Source organism: Drosophila serrata, unplaced genomic scaffold, assembly GCF_035046125.1.
Source record: "Drosophila serrata isolate PLE 108 unplaced genomic scaffold, ASM3504612v1 contig_184, whole genome shotgun sequence".
In the NCBI taxonomy this organism is placed as follows: domain Eukaryota; kingdom Metazoa; phylum Arthropoda; class Insecta; order Diptera; family Drosophilidae; genus Drosophila; species Drosophila serrata.
Window position 1 is genome coordinate 6,726,177 of NW_028257082.1, and position 18,686 is coordinate 6,744,862.

The 18,686-nt window shown below is 46.6% G+C and overlaps 6 protein-coding genes across 7 annotated transcripts in view; 5 read left to right on the forward strand and 1 right to left on the reverse strand.

Moving 5' to 3' along the window:
• The window catches only part of Nup188 (nuclear pore complex protein Nup188), a 57,901-nt gene extending 39,220 nt beyond the window's left edge, over window positions 1-18,681 (forward strand). The window contains exons 2-9 of the mRNA XM_086828547.1: window positions 11,291-11,572; window positions 12,368-13,876; window positions 13,933-14,045; window positions 14,109-15,076; window positions 15,135-17,208; window positions 17,270-17,424; window positions 17,477-17,690; window positions 17,750-18,681. Coding sequence (XP_086684673.1) covers window positions 12,664-13,876; window positions 13,933-14,045; window positions 14,109-15,076; window positions 15,135-17,208; window positions 17,270-17,424; window positions 17,477-17,690; window positions 17,750-18,613 — 5,601 coding nt within the window. The 5' untranslated portion in view covers window positions 11,291-11,572; window positions 12,368-12,663 and the 3' untranslated portion in view covers window positions 18,614-18,681. The remainder of the gene's footprint in view (window positions 1-11,290; window positions 11,573-12,367; window positions 13,877-13,932; window positions 14,046-14,108; window positions 15,077-15,134; window positions 17,209-17,269; window positions 17,425-17,476; window positions 17,691-17,749) is intronic.
• On the forward strand, window positions 5,809-6,967 carry LOC110181597 (epimerase family protein SDR39U1). The gene is made up of 4 exons (XM_020949394.2): window positions 5,809-5,845; window positions 5,909-6,351; window positions 6,418-6,648; window positions 6,706-6,967. The coding sequence occupies exons 1-4, from the start codon at window positions 5,824-5,826 to the stop codon at window positions 6,901-6,903; spliced, it is 894 nt and encodes a 297-aa protein (XP_020805053.2). The 5' UTR covers window positions 5,809-5,823; the 3' UTR covers window positions 6,904-6,967.
• Window positions 7,497-8,475, forward strand: Obp49a (Odorant-binding protein 49a). The gene is made up of 2 exons (XM_086828561.1): window positions 7,497-7,624; window positions 7,696-8,475. Exons 1-2 carry the CDS (start codon window positions 7,577-7,579, stop codon window positions 7,918-7,920), a joined length of 273 nt encoding a protein of 90 aa, XP_086684687.1. The 5' UTR covers window positions 7,497-7,576; the 3' UTR covers window positions 7,921-8,475.
• On the forward strand, window positions 8,146-8,475 carry LOC147644393 (uncharacterized). The gene has a single exon (XM_086828562.1). The coding sequence runs from the start codon at window positions 8,146-8,148 to the stop codon at window positions 8,365-8,367; it is 222 nt and encodes a 73-aa protein (XP_086684688.1). The 3' UTR covers window positions 8,368-8,475.
• LOC110182183 (uncharacterized) lies at window positions 8,587-9,820 on the forward strand. Its single transcript, XM_020950191.2, has 2 exons — window positions 8,587-9,046; window positions 9,101-9,820. Exons 1-2 carry the CDS (start codon window positions 8,680-8,682, stop codon window positions 9,742-9,744), a joined length of 1,011 nt encoding a protein of 336 aa, XP_020805850.2. The 5' UTR covers window positions 8,587-8,679; the 3' UTR covers window positions 9,745-9,820.
• On the reverse strand, window positions 9,756-12,025 carry LOC110178743 (uncharacterized). 2 transcript variants are annotated; one of them, XM_020945975.2, is made up of 3 exons: window positions 11,652-12,025; window positions 10,771-10,954; window positions 9,756-10,707 (listed from the first exon to the last, which is right to left on the reverse strand). In XM_020945975.2, the coding sequence occupies exons 1-3, from the start codon at window positions 11,875-11,877 to the stop codon at window positions 9,864-9,866; spliced, it is 1,254 nt and encodes a 417-aa protein (XP_020801634.2). In that variant the 5' UTR covers window positions 11,878-12,025; the 3' UTR covers window positions 9,756-9,863. The 2 variants fall into 2 exon arrangements, with proteins under 2 accessions (XP_020801634.2, XP_086684680.1); XM_086828554.1 differs by lacking the exon at window positions 11,652-12,025 and adding an exon at window positions 11,019-11,261.
• Window positions 18,682-18,686: the final 5 nt, after the last annotated feature.

Here is an 18,686-nt window from a genome sequence, read left to right on the forward strand (position 1 = left end):
TCTAAGACCAAGGTATTGTTTAGTTATTGTAGGGATATTTACATCACATTAATTATCGGTTGCCTTTATCACTCTCTATAAATGCATTATCTTAATTTTCTCTTTTTTTTAAATGTAATAGAGTTCTGTCATTGAGCTCATAGCTTATTTTTGCTTTAAAGAATTTGAAATAATGTGAAATCAAAATAAAGCCACACCGATATTGCCTGTCATCGAAAGACAGGATATCATGGCTTAGCCATCCGATTACATTCATTTCAAAGTGCCCCAGGAATTAGGTTGCTTTTGAAAATAAACGAAAATCCCTTCAGTTTTGCTGTCAAGTTTTGATAAAGATGAGGAATGGCAGAGCAGAGCGATGAATGGAGGAGAGCAGCGCCCGCGGAGCCGGCGGAATGGAAAGCGAATTCCGGCTGAAAGGCTCCTTCAGAGACATTCATTTCGGGGAGTGGAATGGGATTGGCGGACTTGTCGGACACGGTTTAATGTCGTCTGTGCTCGCCGCCGACGTATGAATATTTATAATAGATACTTATCTTGCACCCTTTCGCAGGACAGCGCACAGGACTCCCGAGCCGGCTTGAATTTACGGTCGCCCTGACTCTGGCTTATTAATTGCCCGCATACACGAAAGCGAGTCAGGATCCTAGCCCCCCTAGTCCTGCTCCTGCGTTCCCTGTCACTCGCGTCCTTGGCGACCTGTCGCCACCAAATGCAAAACATAAAAAGCATAAATATTAAAAGCCTAATTAATTTTAGGTCGCCGCCTGGCTGGAGTTATATTTTATTACAAAACTGAACGTCAATAATTGCAAGCCACGGCGTTCGGGTCGCAGGCTGCAGGTGTGAATTATTCGAGTTCACCTGCCTGAGAGAGGCAGGTTTTGTCACTTAAATATGCTGGTAAAATTTTTAAATAATTAAAGCAATTTACAAGGATTTCCAGCAAGGGGAGAGCAGCTGCTGCCGCAAAGCAGAAAAATGTCACATTGAAGGTACAGAGTTTACAGAGAAAAAGTTGGGGATTTTTAAAATAATACAAATAATTAAATATTAGTTGGTCTTTTAGGCAATATTTTGCGTACATATATATATTTTAGTCAGAAGTTTGCAATGACTCTATATAGTATATATTTTCTAGATCAGAATCGATCGATGTAATAATATAATATTGTAATGACAGTGAATTGCTCTCTCTCTCTCTCTCCGCCTCTCCCTCTCTCTCTCACTCTCTCTCTCTTTCTCTCTACCTTCCTCTATCGGTATCGCTGCCTATCGCTAGCTACTCCGCTTTCTCTCTCGCTCTTACTTTCTCTGCTCTCTCTCCACTCAGGAACTATAAATAGAGGCACTGCTTTTACGCTGACCTCATTCTGTCCGTGGCTTCCGCATTGTTAACATCTAGAGTGATAGTGATAGTGATTGCCCTGCGACCCGATTTATATCAAGTGAAGGAATTAAGTTATGATGAAAAGGGATAACCGTAAGCCCTTTACACTGGTAAGTCTTAACCACGACAATTATATCATATGCACAAAATCTTAATAAACATAGCAAGGCTTTTTAAGATAAATGCAACTTAAACTTATGATCGACTTAACATTCGAACTACACACTTTGGCTTCTTGAAATTAGCTCTCTTTCTTTTTAATATTTACGAGCTAACTTCTTAATTAACCACAACTTTTTAAATTTCAGTGTATCTGAATATTAAACCAATTACAAAAGATCGTAAATATTCCTTGTGTCTAGCTCTTAACACAAGTTGTTTATAACCTGATTGTATTAATTTTAACATCCTACCTGTTACCATAAATTACCAAGGCATTGGTATAAATATACACATAAATATAAAAAGTAAATATTATGCACTTTTTGATGATCGAATATATCATCATCATTAATTTGTTGCTGTGCATATATTTTTTTGGCGGCAATTCCCTTCCAAAAGCAGCAGCAATTAGGCATTCCAGCAGCCTGACTTTGGCCCTTTTCGATTGTCCCTGATTGATGGATGATTGGTGCATTGCATTGCGTTGCACTCCAGATGACGATGGAGACCTTACCTGTCCTGCTACTAATGTGCCAGAGCGCCAACAGGTGAGCTGCATGGAGCAGTAAAAGTGGTCTTGCTTTCAGCATTGCAGGTGCACTGGTTGGACTCGGAATCGAAGTCTTAGCCATTCACCGTTTGTGGCTATCAGCGATATTGATGGATAACGAGTTTCGGGGCCGGGAAAAGTGGGTGAGCCGACAAGTAGCCGGCATCGTAATTCGCTTTTCCATTAATTGATATGCGGCCGGCCATCCACTTGCATTATTCATATGCATTTAGCAGAGAGCGGGAGAGAAAGAAAAGAGGGAAAACTTGGTTGCGCCAAGTCCAATTTAATTTCGATTTTCCAGCAGTTGTTTCCCTTTGATCAACTGTCAGAATCCCGTCAAGCAGATCCGATCCTTTCAAGCAGCATATCCGCTTGACAAAAACTCTGCCTTTGAAGTTCTGCTGCGGAGTCAGATGAAGTTTCTTGGACATCTAATTATAGTGTTTTTTTTTTTTTGGTGGCAGAGCACACAGGATACGGCAACACGAACGCATTAACCGTGATTTCTTTGAGCAAAGTTGTTAAAACTAATGAGACACACTGGCGCTCCATGACTTTTGACCCAAATTGCCAACGTTTGGCTTTATTTTCGCGAATTACCTCGTGGAGATGCGTCAGAAACTTAAGATGGGAATGGGTGGCCATGGAGAATGGAGGATGAGGATGAGGATGAGGATGAGGATGTGCGACCACCAAGACGCTGTCTGCGGCAATCTCTTGGCGGCGCCGCCGCCACTTCGTCTGACCCAGTTTTATATATATTTCGTGGCAGACAAATTGTCTGCGCGATATGTTCGCCCCACAGATTGTTTATGATGCTTTTGAACTCCACTCGCCTTTAAAGAAGTCGCAAAAAAAACGGAAAAATATCGAAACGTCGCAGAAATGTGAGAAAACCTTGTGAGGTCAGAGAAACCCCATCCCGAATTCAATTATGGCCAATTTTCTGGGGTGACTGGAGGCCAGCTAATGTAATGGGAGATAGCCACAAACATCATCTCACCTAACAACACCTTGACTTTGGCCAAAACTACTGCCAATTAGACTTGGCCTGGCCTGACCAAATTTCAATTAACTTCAAGAGCAATCAACGAAACTTTCCACACAGATTGTCTCTCTCCCTCTCTTCGAGCGAGGAAAAGTTTGAACCCTGAACTTTGCTGCATTCTGGGCTTTTCAATTATTTAAAAAACCGAAAAACCAAATAACCAGCTGCCGGCTAGTTGCATAAGCTTACGTTTGGGATTCACTTCACTGGGAAAAATATATATATTCAAAGAAAACTATACGAATAACAAACAGTAATAAATATGATTTATGTATTGTATAAAGTTTGAAGCCTTTTTTAAGATAACATAAAAAATATTTATTACAGATTTCGCAATTAACATAAAAAGCTAAATACGGAGCGCCTTTTTTTCGTGCTTGGAGTGCAGTCCGGCTTGCAAAACTTGTTAGCTGCATCGCAATTATGACAGAATTAAGTTTTATGCCGTGCCACCGAGGTGACCAACTGTCAGGCCCCCGTCTCTGTGGCTAATCCCGATCCCCGCCAGACACCGACGACCGCAAGTCAGCAAAAAGCTATGCAAACCGAATCCCAATCCCAAAACCCATACCCAATACCCCATACCCCATACCGGTACCCAGACCGCACATAAAACTGTCAGGGAGTGTGTGCGGTGTGTCAATGCCGGGTGAGATGCGGTGCCAGCGGATTTCCAATCCATTCCAGCGCCACCCACATGTTACACAAATCACTCTGCCGCCGCTGCCAGCCCGGAGTGGGATGCGGTGGGTGACGGTGGGTGTCTTGCCCAAGTATTGGATGCATATTTGGATGCTCCATGTCCATGTCCGTGTGCCATTGACTTTGCAACTTTGTTTGGTCTCTCCTCGGTGTCTCTGTCCCTGTTCCCGCTGTCTGTTTGTCAATAAAGCAAACAAAGAAGTTTGTCCCCGACCAACAGAGTGCCAAAGATACAGATACAGATACAGCTACAGACCGAGTGCGAGTGCGAGTACGAGCATTGTATCTGTGTATCTGCATTCGCACCGGAAGTGCAACTCAAACATCAAGACACGACACAACTTTTTTGTGCTGCCGATCCTTTCCATCATCGTTTCCATATTTTCCTTTTGTCTAGAAAGTTTTGCCACTGCAAGCTCCCCCCTCCCCCCGGTTTTATCGGTGACAAGTGTCAGGGGCAAAACAAGCAAACATGCTGAGCAAATTAAAGCTCCATTGGCGATCCCGGCTTTAAGTTAATGCATTTCAAACACGGGGAAAAAATAGTAAACCTAATATAATATAGACTTTAAGATCCTTCATAAAGGAAGCTAACTGCGCAAAAATAGTAATAACATATAAAAACTTATATTCGTATGATGGAAATCCTATCTCTAACCCCCCTTTGAACTATGTATATGCACGCTTCCTGGCCGTTATTCAGTTGGCTGTACGTGATTACTGCCTGATTGCAGGACTAGATAAAAGCGCCAGACCTCGTAATTATGGCCCTTGATCCTTTTTCTTTTTTTGTCCCTTTTTATCCCTCCATCACTACGTCTTTTTCACGCAATGAAGCGCAATAATTGCTACGCTTAATGCAAATTCTTTCACCAAAAAGGCAGGCAGCTAGCCACGCCCCCTAAAGTGAGGGGGCTGCAAGTGGCAAATGGCTGGAGAGAAAGTGGTGTCAACCCCGGCGTCCGGCGTCTAGTCAGACGCCGTTTAATGCCATCCAGCACAACACTGTGTATGCAAATGAGTTTCCAATGACTTGCTCCGAAAACAAAACACACCACGCCGCGCAGGATATGACGTTATGTCGTTACGTCTGCCGCTGCTGCTGCACTTGAACTTGGCTCCGTCGCCCGCCATTAACTTGGCCACATGCGTCTGCCCCGATGTCTGTCTATATATGTATATATAAAAACATATAAGTTTAAGCATGCAGAGTGAAAGCGTCACAGCCACTTGTATTGTAGTTGGCTAGAGGCGTTTTATGCGAAATTTGCACTTTTATTGAGGTCCCCTGGAGGGTGCTGCCTGCTTGCTCCTTTTTATGCTTTTAAATTAAAGCGATAAGCGCTTTGTAATTTCAGTTTTAGTGCCTTCCCTTTAGTCCGCTTATCGGTGCACTTTAAGCTCAACGCCAGGCAGTGACACTAAAAGCCTCTGGAGACGGACTCTTCGATAGCCATTGAACATTTGCGGCAGCCATTTAGAGAGAGTAATTGTTTAGTAAAGTTTCAGTTTTTATATGTAAATAGTATTTTGTACAAAAATTAACTTCTTAAAATAATTATAATTTAATACTTTATCGAAAATGTTTATAAATAAAAGGGATTTTTTAAAAAGTTTCAAGTAAAGTACAATTCCATTGCTAAAGTATAGAAAACTTAATTTCAATAGTTATGTATACATTGAATTTACTATACTACATTTGTGTGCTTTACCTATTTACATTCTTTGGTTAGAATTCCCATTCTCAGATTGGTTACAAATTTTAAATATATTTAAACGCTAAGCACTTAATCCACTTCGCGCCCTAAATTTCAAAGCCATACCATACTCCGGCAACCCTCTCAAATTCACCACTCAACCGCTGCAGTATGGCAGCACCTTTTTCAATCAGCTGTTTTTTGTTTTGGTTCTTCAAGTGTCGTAATTCGCGAAAAAGCTAAAACTTACATCTCAAGATCTCGGCCAGAAATGTCGAAGCACGCACTTATAGGTAAATACGAGGATACCAACTATGGCTCCATGGCTAGCTGAACTAACCCACATCCATGTCTAGGTGGCGGCACCGGCTTTATCGGCCGGAATCTGGCCAAGAACTTATCGCAGAAGGGCTACGATGTAACGGTCATCTCCCGGATGCCAGGTCCCAAGCGCATCACCTGGCACGAACTGGAGAAGAACGGCATACCTAGCAGTATTACTGCCGTGGTGAATGCTACGGGCCAGAATGTCCTTGATCCGACGAGACGCTGGACTCCAGGATTCCAACAGAACGTATGGAATTCCCGCATCAACTCCTCCAAGACTCTGGCCCAAGCCATGAAGGCGGCTCCCAAGGTCACGTCGTTTGTGAATCTATGCGGTGTCAGCCACTATCAGCCCTCAGAGTCCAAGGTCTACACGGAGGAGGACAAGGTCTCGGGCTTTGATTACATGTCCAAGCTGTGCTTGGCCTGGGAAGAAGCAGCCAAAACCGGAGATGAACAGGACTGCAAATGTGTGAGTGCAGAGAATGGGTTAAATATGAGGGGTTCACAAAAATGTAACAAATTTATTGCATTTAAGACAATTCTCCGCACTGGTGTGGTTGTTGGACATGGCGGTGGCATGATTCAATCCATTTGGTTACCCTTCAAGCTGGGAGTGGGAGGTCCTCTGGGAAGTGGTCAGCAAATAATGCCCTGGATACATATGCAGGATCTTTGCAGCCTGATACAGCACATTATTGAGAAGCCAGTACCGGGCGTGGTTAATGCTGTGGCCCCCGAAATAGCCAGCAATAAGGAGTTTAGCAAGGTGAATAATACCTGCTTTTAGAAGCTCTATGATTATCTAACTTCCCGCATCTAATAGGCCTTTGCCAAAGCCATCAATCGTCCCTGCATCTTCAATGTGCCTGAGTTTGTGGTCCATGCCATATTTGGCAAGGAAAGAGCTGCCCTTCTGTTGAGCGGAGCCAAGGTGCAGCCCCAAACAGCCATTTCTAGTGGCTTCAAATTTCAATATCCCACCGTGAAAGAGGCCGTGACCGAGCTGACCCGCAAGGGGTAGCTGGACAATGTGATTTAGTTGAATGTTGTCTGTAAATTAAATGGTTGGTAGTACCAAGCGCAAATTAAAACGAATTTCTGGTGCGGCGGGGAGTCATGAAGTTAATATAGACCCATTTAATCTGTTTACTCATTAGGCATGACCACCACCCACCCAACACCAGTATTTCACAATTTTTTAGTGTCACATTATACGTAATTATTGGCTTAATTCATATATTTATGAACAAAAAAAATAACCGTGTTATAATTAATTTAATCAACTTGTCTGTTGTTTCTGGAAGTTTTCGGGGAGACATGCTGAGATCTTAGATTCCACGTTTAACTCCCAAACATTGTAGGTAATTCCCCCGTAAGTGTTACAGCCGAGTGTGAAAGATTCTAGATAATACAATTGTATCTATATAAGTTTGCCTATAACCCTTTTGCCGGACTGTTGTTGGCAATTGAAATAATTGCAAGCGCAAATGTTACCGAATGGGCAAAAAACAAATTAATTGACTTGCGCACGCTGCGAATCCCCGTCTATACATGTATGTATATATCTACATAATTATAATCGTATGTGTATCAATGACTATTCATTTATTATAGCCAGCTTCATGGGTTCTATATAAAGTCGGGGTCCATGATAGACAGAGATTCAGTTTCTGTTCAGAGCCGTCAAAACGAAAATGCTTTCGAAATCGCAGCTGTTACTGCTCGTTGTCGGGTTCTGCCTGGTATGCTGATGATGATGATGATGCGGGATCACGCGATTGTTTTCTATCTTAAAAAACTAATCCATTGACAGAATGCTGCCGCGTTGGCCGATGTAGACTGCAGCAAGCGTCCCACCTTTGTGGATCCCAAAACATGCTGTCCCATGCCGGATTTCGTTACCGCTGAGCTAAAGGAGAAGTGTGCCCAGTTTAATATGACTCCTCCGCCTCCAACCGATGGAGATGCCAGTGGTTCCTTTGAGAGCAAGCGTCGCCATCATCATCCCCATCCGCCACCAGTGAGTTTTCGCGAGTGAATCCTAAGGAGTATATATAATATATAGAAATCTCTATACTTAAAGTGCTTATTCTCCTGCATCTTCAATGAAACTGGCATCTATACCAACCGGAGCCTGAATCAGGACAAGCTTGAGAGCTATGTTCAGGTGGTGTACAAGGACAGTACCGATCTGCAGACTACGGCCATAGAGGCCTTTACCACTTGTGCCATCAAGGTGGCCGAATTTGAAGCCAATTTACCTATGCGTCCATCCCCGCGACCTGGACGTCCATCTCCACCACCTGGCATGCCCTTCTGTCCTCATGACGCTGGACACCTGATGGGTTGCGTGTTCCGGAATCTGATGAAGAACTGCCCGGCTTCCATAAGGAACGATTCGCAGCAGTGCACAGACATGAAGGAGTTCTTCACCAAGTGCAAGCCCCCGCGTGGACCTCCTCCGCCCTCGGCAGAGGAAATGTAAAGACATCCCTATTCGTATCCCGCAAAGACAATACCTCTCCAGTCAGAACATTTAAATTTTTTTTTTGCTCGTTCTTTTGATTTCAACCAATAAAGATTTAAAGCTCAATATGGCGCCACTGCCTGTTCATAGACAGCAGCATCCTTTGTGCCACTTATCGCAAGGATGCACGTCTGGGCGCGCAATGAGTTAGAAAATTAGGTTTCCGCCGGAGAAATTACTTATCGCGCGCATGTGCGTAGCCAGGAAACCGCGCTACATCCTGACAAAAAAAGGATTCACTTAACTTCCGTCTGGGAAAGTGAAAGGAACATGGAGGAGGAGTTGAAGCAATTCTTTGCTGACTGTCAGAGACAGGAGTTCTCTGGCGAGGACATCCTGGCCATATGTCAGCCGTTGGTCTGGCGGATCCGACTGGCCAAAGCGAAACGATGGTGTCTTATCGTCCTACCATTAGTGATTTTGTACCTTCTTTGGTCATATTGTGACACCTTTTCTTGGTTTATAAGTGCGCTTGGGCGATTGTTGCTCATCCAAGTCTTGCCTCTGTGGGACTGGACACCATACTACAATGCCAAGTGTCTGATTTCTCGAGGGGATCAGCTGGTACACAAGTCACTGCCACCTTTGGGAAGGAGGGAAACCCTGCCAGAGAACTGTGTTCTTTGTGATTCCATAGGTGAGTTTGGCCAAAGTAAAAACTAACATCTTTATGATCTAATATTTTCTTTAGAGGGAATAGCTACGGCCTCAAATGTGAGCTACTCCATGTTGGAATCTCAGTACCTAGAACGTGGTCTTCCTGTGATTATAACCGATGCCGGTTTGGAAACGAATCTGTGGGATCTTCTAGAGCTCATTGAGGTTAAAGCACCCGAGTGGCTAGCCAGTGAACCCTGCGATGTGTCCAGTAATCTCTTGCTGCGAAAAATCTTCAATCTGGAGGCGGCTTTGGAGAAAATCCATTCGTGGCAGGAACAAACCACAAATCCCTGGCACCTTCAGCTGAGAAACTGCCAAAGAAAGGCGGTGAAGACCTCTCGCCTGTTTCTGGAACGACCTTACTATTATCCTTTCCACATGGCACCCTACTACTCCAGTTGGTTGCTGGCAGTGCATCAGCAAAAGCGCACTCAGACGGAGATTTATGTGAGGGGCCTCATTTTGATGCAGCAAGTAAGTGGTCACTTTGATGTGGTTCTCCATCCCAAAGATCCCTGTGGGAATGGAGTGTGTCCCAGCCTGAGAATGCGTCTGAATGCCGGCGAAGGTCTGATATATTCCTCGGACCTTTGGAGCCTAAGTTATGGCCTGGAGAAACCCCACTCTAAGGTGACATCTCTGGCTAGCATCTTCGAGATTGACTGGCAGCCATAGAGACAACATGCTTAGTTGGCCGAAATTGTATTTGCACACACAACTAGATACACTCGAAATAAAAGCCTAAAGATTACAATTAGTTACTGGGAGGGATTAGGACTGGAACTAGGAAGAGTTTAGGCCCGGCGACACTTCGCCTCCACAAGCTTCTGCAGGGTGGCCGTGAGGCTATTGATGGCATCGATCTTCATGCGCTCGATCCGCTCCTGCTGCACCAGCGACATCTTCTGGATTTGCACCTGCTCCTGCTGCAAGTTCCGCTGCAGCTCCATTTTCTCTCGCTCCACCTCCAGTTTCCGTTCGAAGTAGTCCTTCCACCAGATGTCATCGGCGGAAGCACCTGCCGGAACCTGTCCCTGTGGACGAGCCAGCTCATTACCCTCCAGATGCTGACTACTGTCGCTATGTCGATCTGCCTCCGCCGCGTGTTCACCGTCGTACTCCATCTTGGGCTGACGTACCTCCGACATGGTGTTGCTGTCCTCATCGAACTCGTCGTTGGATTTGCTGTCCATGTTCATCTGGGCCTGCAGGAGCACCTGATCCACAGGTGTGATATAAGGTTGTTGTTCCTCCTTCGCCGGAGGTTGGGATTTTATCTGCAGCTTCATTTGCGAAGGCTCGGGCTTAATGGTTACGGGATTTGGCTGCAGCTGAAGCGGTTGCTGCGGCTGTCCTTGACCAATAGCTTGTCCCGGAGCAAGAACTGGAGTCTGAGGAACTGTTGCGGATGGCTGAGGCAGCTGCATGTCAAAGTCCGCCTTCTTGCCCTGCAAATACTTGAACATCTCCTCGAAGAACTCCCAATGGACGTAGCCAGATACGTATTTCTTGCTCAGATTCTTGTTGTAGGTGATGAGGATGTTGTGCCACTTTTTCTGCACCTTGGCGGCGGAGTAGCGGAAACCCAGGCGCTGCAGTTGACGGGTGCAGTGCAGCCAAAGGGCGGTTCTTTTTTGTCTGTAAAGGAAGGAGTTTTATTACAGGAAAATTGTAAATATTCGGGAATAATTCGGGACCAACCTGCCCTCCGTGAAGCTTCCCTCCATGGGACCGCGTATGTGTATCAATGCCCTGGTTGCCTCCGTTGTCCAAGCCCTTTCGTAGGGACCACGGCCTAGGCTGTTGGCACCACCTGTGGTCTCTGCCTCCTCCAACAGGCAATCATCATCCAGGTCATCCAAGTCATCGTCACTTATTTGATAGGCTGCGTAAAATGAAATTTAAATTATTGCTTGAAGTTTACTTGTTTAAGGTATAATTTTTATAACCTAGCAGGGTATTATATTTCTAGTCAATGAAGGCGTCATTTGCCTATGTTATAATCTCTTTTTGGTAATGTAGAATTTAAGTATGACTTATTACTTTTAAAGATGATATCAAAACATATCGATATTAATTTATAGATTTTGATTTTTTTAATATAAAACTATCCATGTTAAATGTTGGAAACATTTAATCTATCATGTTAGTCACTTAGTTTCCACTTAAGATGAGAGGAAAATGAAAACAATAAACTTTTCAAACTTGTTGCTCGTTGCAGGCAAATGATGGCAACTCTGGCGCTCTCGAAGCATCCTTCCGCAGTGTCCTTCGCTCTCGCCGTCCCTCTGTCCATCGCTCTCTATATCCTGCTGGCTGCTCTCTCTCTCGCTCTCTCGCTACTCAAGCTACCACCCAACGCCAGGCCAACAAACATCCTAGCTATGTCAAAGATGCTAGCTGCCGCTGACATACATCATATATATGATACATACATACATATATCCTGTTATGTTGCACACACGACATCCTGCTAATCCTGAACACCCACACACCTGCACAGGTATGTACTTTTCTGGCAACCGTTCAAGTTCTAACACACTGGCAGATTTAAATATTTGAATTTTACAGGTGAGACTTACGTTCATTATCCTCGGCATTAATGCCATTATTGCCATTGCCTTGGGCAGTGACTCCATTCAGCTGAACTTGAGCCATTCCGAGTTTATTCTTCCTTTTGCCTAGCTGGCTCTGAGCATTAGACCTTTCGCCTGTCAATAGTTTTCTCTTACTAACAGGACGAATTTTTGGCTGCAGCTTCCCTGGGTCGAGAACATCGCGTGCGCCTACTCTCTTCGTTCTCGCCATCCCGCTCGGACTCTCGCGCCCTCCCGCTCGCTCTGCCGCAGATCTGAGAGGAAGCTGCGGCTAGCAAAGGAGTAGAGTAGTGGGCTGGAGTTGGGGTTGGGTGTGCAGCATCTGCGCACAATGAGGTCTGACGCAGGCTGGAAAGTCTAACCTAAAATAGTTCTAGTCCGTCTGCACTGGAATGCTATTCCAGAAAAGTTAGGGTTTGCTAAGCTGCTCTTATTAGGATTTACCTGGATCTTATTATTTCCAGTGGTCTTAGCTTTGCCTGTTTAAAAATTTAAACTTTATTCACTAGCCAAGGTCTTAAGCTTGGATGTTTGATTTAATAAGTTAAAAACAAGCAAATAGATAAGTTTTGTTTCTTATGGTTAAAAATAACTCTAATTATGGCTCACTAAAAGTCTCCGTTTTGTGGCATTGTATAAAATGTTTATCTCTTTTACCTGTGCATACGACATTTGAATTTTCAAATTTAATTTTCAAAAAGTTATCGAAACACTATCGGCATATCGATAAGTCTCAGCGTTGCCACAATGTTTTCCCGGCATACCCGATGATTTCTCCCAAAAAGTGGCAACACTCCGACCGCGAATTTGCGCGTGGAACACAACAAACAGTTTGTTATTAAATAATTGTACGTTTTAGCTGTTAAGAGAGAGCACAGACAATGCCCGCGGTGGAAAAATGCGTAATGTGAGTACCGAAATCCCGTAAATGATCGATGCCAGCATGTAAACCACCTGTTAACCCCTCTGTAGCACCGACTGGAAGCGCCTGTGGCAGATGGTGTCCGGAATTCACTACGAGACACCTCAGGAAACAGTACGTGATGAACTGTTAAATGTGGCCAGCGAACTGCAGGCCGGCGTGCTCCAGTTCAAGCCCAAGAGCGCCTCCGACGTGCAGTTGGACACGCTGCTCAAGGAAAAGAAGCAGGAGAAACTGTTGCCCTTCACCGAGCGCCTGCAAGATCTGCTGGATCTGGAATCCGCGCAATGCTGGGAGATCCTGTGTTACTACCTCACCAAGGAATATAGAGGCTCCGCGAGCCTGCTCACCCAGTTGATCTCCACGGAGACAAACATGGCCAAGCTGCACGAGGACATACGGCACTACTACTCGCTGGAGCGCATGATCGTGCTGAAAATCGTGAAAAACCTGCTCGTGTTCCACCGGGTGCCGAATCACCCCTACCACCAGGAGTACCGGGCGGTAGTGGACAAGATAACTCTGCCCTGCCTGAGGGATTCCTATCTGATGCAGCTGGAGAGCCTGATCAGTGAGCTACCACCGAGAAAGCTGAGGGCGGGCGAGTGCTTCTACTCTGCGGACAAGCTCATTGCATGGTCGGAGCGGAATGCCAGGGAGATCAACGAGGTGTTGCACATCCTGCTGCTGCTGAACGAGCATCTGCCAATGGGCTTTGAACAAATTAAGCGGATCTTCGCAGCCTGCAAGCAGCACTCGTTTGGCAGGTTACAGAATTACCTGGACGACAGCCAGCGCTACCACCAAGAGCTTATCATCAGTATCACGTATTCGGAGCTGGTGCTCATCATGAAGTGCTTGGACTTTGAGAAGCCACACGAGAACACGGAACTGATTGAGAAACTCATTGAGGATCTACATATTGACATTTCGAACATGCACCATCGGCAAGAGCACGGTCCATTGCTCCTCGTCTGGATGCTGCTCCGACTGCGAGGCACCAACGATGCCGATGATGCTTCCAGCCTGCTACGGTGCCGACAGCTCGGCAAACGGGCAGTGGATCTCAAGTGCTTTGTCCAGCTACAGCAAATTGTCCGGCATTCCATGTACGCAGACGATTCCATGCTGTCGCGGATTGCCCGAAAGACCATCTACAACCAGCTGTGCTACATGTGCGATCTGTTCGATGGCGATGGCAGCTGTGCCCGGCACGAAGGCATCTACGAGTTGCTCTGCGAACTGGTTTCGTGGCCGCAGTTGGCGAAGGACTTCTGCAACCGCGAAGGTTTGTGAAATGCCTTATATTTTACAGTATGATACCAATAATTCGTTTATCTTTAGACGATGATGGAGCACGGTCACTGTATAAAAGTCTATTGGAGAATTTTCCCTTGGAATTCACTCATTTGGCCAAACTATCACAGTCGCTGACCAAAGCGGGGCAGGGAAATTTTGTAAGTCAAAAGCATACTATTAATTATCGCTTATGAAATCAATTTCTCCCAAAACCAAACCAGATTAAGAGTCAACTGGAATCATTGCCCATACTAGCTCTATTGTATGATGAAAACGAGCATAGGCTTCGCGAGGTGGACACCGATGAATTCGAGCTTACGGCAAGTGTGCGTCCATTTCCCCGCATCGATTACACCATTCCCGCTGGCACCAGCTGCACTGCCATCCAGCATCCCTCCGGCTGCTACATGCACTTCCGCACGCAGGTGAACTTCTTTGATGCTCTACACCATGAGATCAACTGCTTGTTGCAAGAAACTGGACACCTGCACGGGGACTTTGATTCCAGTGAACGGATTCGCCGCGTGGAAGCCGGCCTGCGGTACCTGGAGACCGCCGTACAGCAATGCACATCGATCGCCGGCATCAGTGCCGAGATGGTGCACCCTACCGAAATGTGCGTGGACCTGTTGCACAAGTTCAAGGGTGTGCAGTGTCCACCAGTGGGTCTCATCTCCAGTTGCCTGAACGTCTGCACCGCTCTGCTGCCGCTGGTGGATGAGGAAATCTTTTCGCGAATTAGCCAGCTGCACATTTTGCCCACAATTAGCCAAGGACTGCAATATGATTTCAAGCATTATGCTAATGCCAGTGGCGTTTGCTTTGAGTCTCGTTTCCTTGGCTCCGTGATCGACAATGTGGAGAAGAAGAGTGAGCGATACGAGTTCCTGCTGTCTTACCTGGGGTTCCTGCGCACCTACACGAAGCTGAATCGAAACCGCTACATGCAGGTGGAGATTCCGGGATTGATATTCCTGCTAAGGGACGTCTTTCCTCACTTGCATGCTTGGCACTTTCGGTCGCAGGTGGAGCGGAATAAGATCTACTTCGAGGTACTGAGCTTTATCTGCGACGTTCTGGACTTAACCGGCGCGAATGCTAGTGACGCCCATAACGAACAGCGAGATCTACTGCTGAAGATATGCATCTATTCACTGCTTAATTTGGATAATGGCCTGATCCTTCTAAGGTGAGTTGATTTTTCGATATACCCTTATATTCGAACTGAGATATTCCCAATTTTTCAGATTTGTGGGCGTGGGTAATGCCTATGTGCAGTATACCATGGAGCTAGAAACGAATTGGATGCAGCAACAGCCACACGGCCTGATGATGCTGGTACGCCTTTCCATGCGCATCCTAATGCAGCTACTGCGGCTCAAGGAGAAGGTCTACGGGAGCGGTGAGTCCCTGTCTCCTTTGGAGGCGTTGATATACACACAGCCCAAGCAGAGGGATACCCTGCGGATTATCCCAACTGTCTGTAGTTATATGGCCAACATCTTTGATCGATGGCTACCCATTCTGTCCTGCCGTCTATTGAAACGCATCGCCCTGGAGTTTAACATGTCGCTGCTGGCCTGCCTGGACATGGAGGCGGATCAGATTCGATTGACATTTATGCAAAAACTGCCCGACGAACTCGAGAGCGACTCGATCAAGCTGGCCATCCTGGAGCTGGTCGACGCCTGCATCGCCAAGCAGCCGGGTGTGACTGAGGCCTTCTTTAAGGTGAACTATGCACAGGACAAGCGATCGCGTTCCTTCTTTGGCAAAGAGTGCGTTCCCAATATCGGCGAGAGCATTGTCACCTACATGCGGGAGTTCTTGGACGCCCTCCAGTTGGAACCCTTGACTATCCAGCAGGAGTTACCCTGCAAGATCATGAACATATTCCACTCGCTGTGGAAGCACAACCTCCAGATGCTGGTCGACGAGCTGGTAAAGGACATGCAATTTTGGCCAAAGATCACCTCTCCCTTGTTCTGCGAACTTCAACCAAACGTGAAAATCTACACGCAGCTTCTTAACATCATCTCCATTGAGGTCTATACTGGAAATGGAAAGAATTCCGCTCTCCTGGACATGATGACCAAGTTCTTCCAGCTCAAGACCTTTGAGCCCTGGCTAAAATACGTCTTCGACATGCCCAAGGTGCCGGCTGTGAGTACTATTGGGTCGTCCGATGACCTGCCCAACTGGATCTGCTGCCTGCAGGCGTTCAAGGACCTCATTGTGATCCTGCTTAAGAAGCAGCCCAAGTTCATGACGATACCCGAGTTGAAGTTCAAGGTGATGGCCGAGAAGTGCTTGACAGTGCTGGTGGATCGCTCGAATTATCTGGAAGATATGCGGCCCTTCATTGTGCTTTCCGAGCTGTATGTGTTCCTTCTGCTTCATTTCAAGCACTCGTACACAAAAAGCGGGGAGGAGGAGCAGGAGCTTATGGAACAGCTGCTGCAGTTAATGAGCCGCATTTGCACCTGCTACGAGGACCTGCACGTGAGGGCCAAGGAAGCCTGCCTGGCCATCATCACCAAGTGCGCGCACCTCTACACGGGTCTGCTGATTCGTGACTCATCCATTGCCCTTCGCTTCCTCAATTCCGTGGTCAGCATCATATGCAGCGAGCTGCAGCACATGGAGAACTCGGTGAGCTTGGAGAAGACACAAAGTCTGAACACTTCGGATAGTTCGGGAGGCAGCAAGGCGTCCACCAACTCGCTGATTCTGTGCCTCAATCTGCTCAAAGCCGTGGCCACCATATTCCACAATGACGGCCCCGGGAACTGGGATCTGCCGTTTGTTTCGGTTCGCCTGTTCCAACGACTTCTGCGCTGCATATCCCACACCTTGCCGCTGTACAGTAAGCAAGTGCTTAGTGTCCAGCTCTTGGACGTGCTCATCGTTTTCGCCAAAGGACACTGCTCCGTGGAGTTCTTGCATTGCGATGTGGGCGAATCCTTGTGGTTGAATCTACTTCCGCCGCGAGAGCTGCTGCAGTCCAAGATGGAGTTCAGTAAGCCCTCGCCGGCAGATGCCGACCGCTGGACCGTGGAACAATGGTGGCCTGTATACGCGAGGGGCATCGAGCTGGTTACCATTATCCTCGAGAAGCATAAAAAGTGCTTCCTCCACGAAGCTCTCCAGTTCGTGGGCATTCATGAGGTCTACTTGGTTGATGCCCTTTTGCTGAGCAAACAATCTTTGGAGCCAGCAGCTATGCAGCTTATCAAGGCGGCCATAAGCTTGGTGTCCTGTCTAACGGAGCATCATAAGGAGTGGCAGGAGGAATACGACTCGTCGGTGGGAAATATAATGGTGAGTTTTACTCTGGCACTCTTTAAAAATTATATTAATCCTTTTAATTGTGGGTTTACAGCGAGCAGTTCAGGGCTTGTTGTGCCATAGCTCCTCTTTGTTCCATCAGCAAAGGAACTTGAAGTGTCTCCTGGCTGGTCGACGCTCGCAGCTGGAGATCCTGCGCAGCACAGAGGCTTTGACCATCGATGATGATCTTATCACCGCCTGCAATGAGTGAGTTTCTCTCTTGAATGGATGAATATTATTTAATTTTATGATTCGATAGCCTCACGGACATCATAATTTACTGCGTGAAATCCCTTTTGAGGTTCAGTCCTGACCTAATGGACCTGCTTTGCGGCAGTGTCTATGAGCCACACAAATGGCATCCTTTGCTGGATGTAAAGTTCGGTGCCCCCAAGTTAAACGAAGACAATGTGACGCTGACATTTGGAATGGTGCTCAACATGGTCAACATATACGTTAAGGCCTTGAATATGGTATATAAATTTATCTTTGCTACTTGCTGCATCCTATACAAACTCTATTGAATCCACAGCAAAACCATGGCTTCAGCGATGTCCCCTTGAACACCTTGCCAAATGTAGAGAAGCCGGCGACTGACCCAGCGGACAACGATGATGCCACCATTTGTCTAAGCAATCAGACAAATCGCACCTTCTCCAAGTCCCTGTCCAGCGTTTCAATTTCCACCGTGGGATGTCCAGCCAGTGAGTTGCTCTCGAATATGGACAGCCAGCTGTGTCTGCTGGCGCTGGAGCATTTGCTCTTGTTGGTAGCATCGCAGGTCATTTGCATTATCCGCTCGCCGGAACTGGAGCCGCGCTGGAAGACAATCGTGCGAAGAGACATAAGCAACGAGTTGGTGATCTTTCACGAATTCGTGCGTCGCAAGGTGATTGCCAATTACAAGGAGAATCGCAGTCCATGGCTGCGACGCAAGCAGGGACTTTTCAAGCTCAAATTCCTCGATCCAGCGAGGATCTCTAGTTCGCCGTGTACATCATCCCGCAATCTCGATCCAGTGCGTCGCATTGGCAGTGCCACCAACGAGCTTCGGGTGAATGTGGTTCGGCGGCAGCACCTGCAGCAACAGCTTCGCAGTCCGCCGCCCAATACCTTTGACATGAGCGTCGATATCAGTACCATATCGCCGCTGCAAGGTACTCCGAATGCTGCCATGTTGTCGCCAACAGAGACAAGGGACAGCCGAAAGCGTTTATATCCTGCAGAACAAGTGGGTGCTGCCTTCGTGGAGGACGAACTGGCATCCATTGATCAGCAGTTCTTCCCTCCACCCACGGAGAACGGCTTTAGCGAACTGTCGCAGGTGCAGCTGGTGGAGGAGGACTACATGCAGCTGATGTCGGTCCTCTTCAACGTGATGCCCCATTGCGAGTGAGCTGTTTATTAATTGATTGATTCATTAATTCATTAATTATTAAAATATATTGCGTACACTCAAATAAATTCGT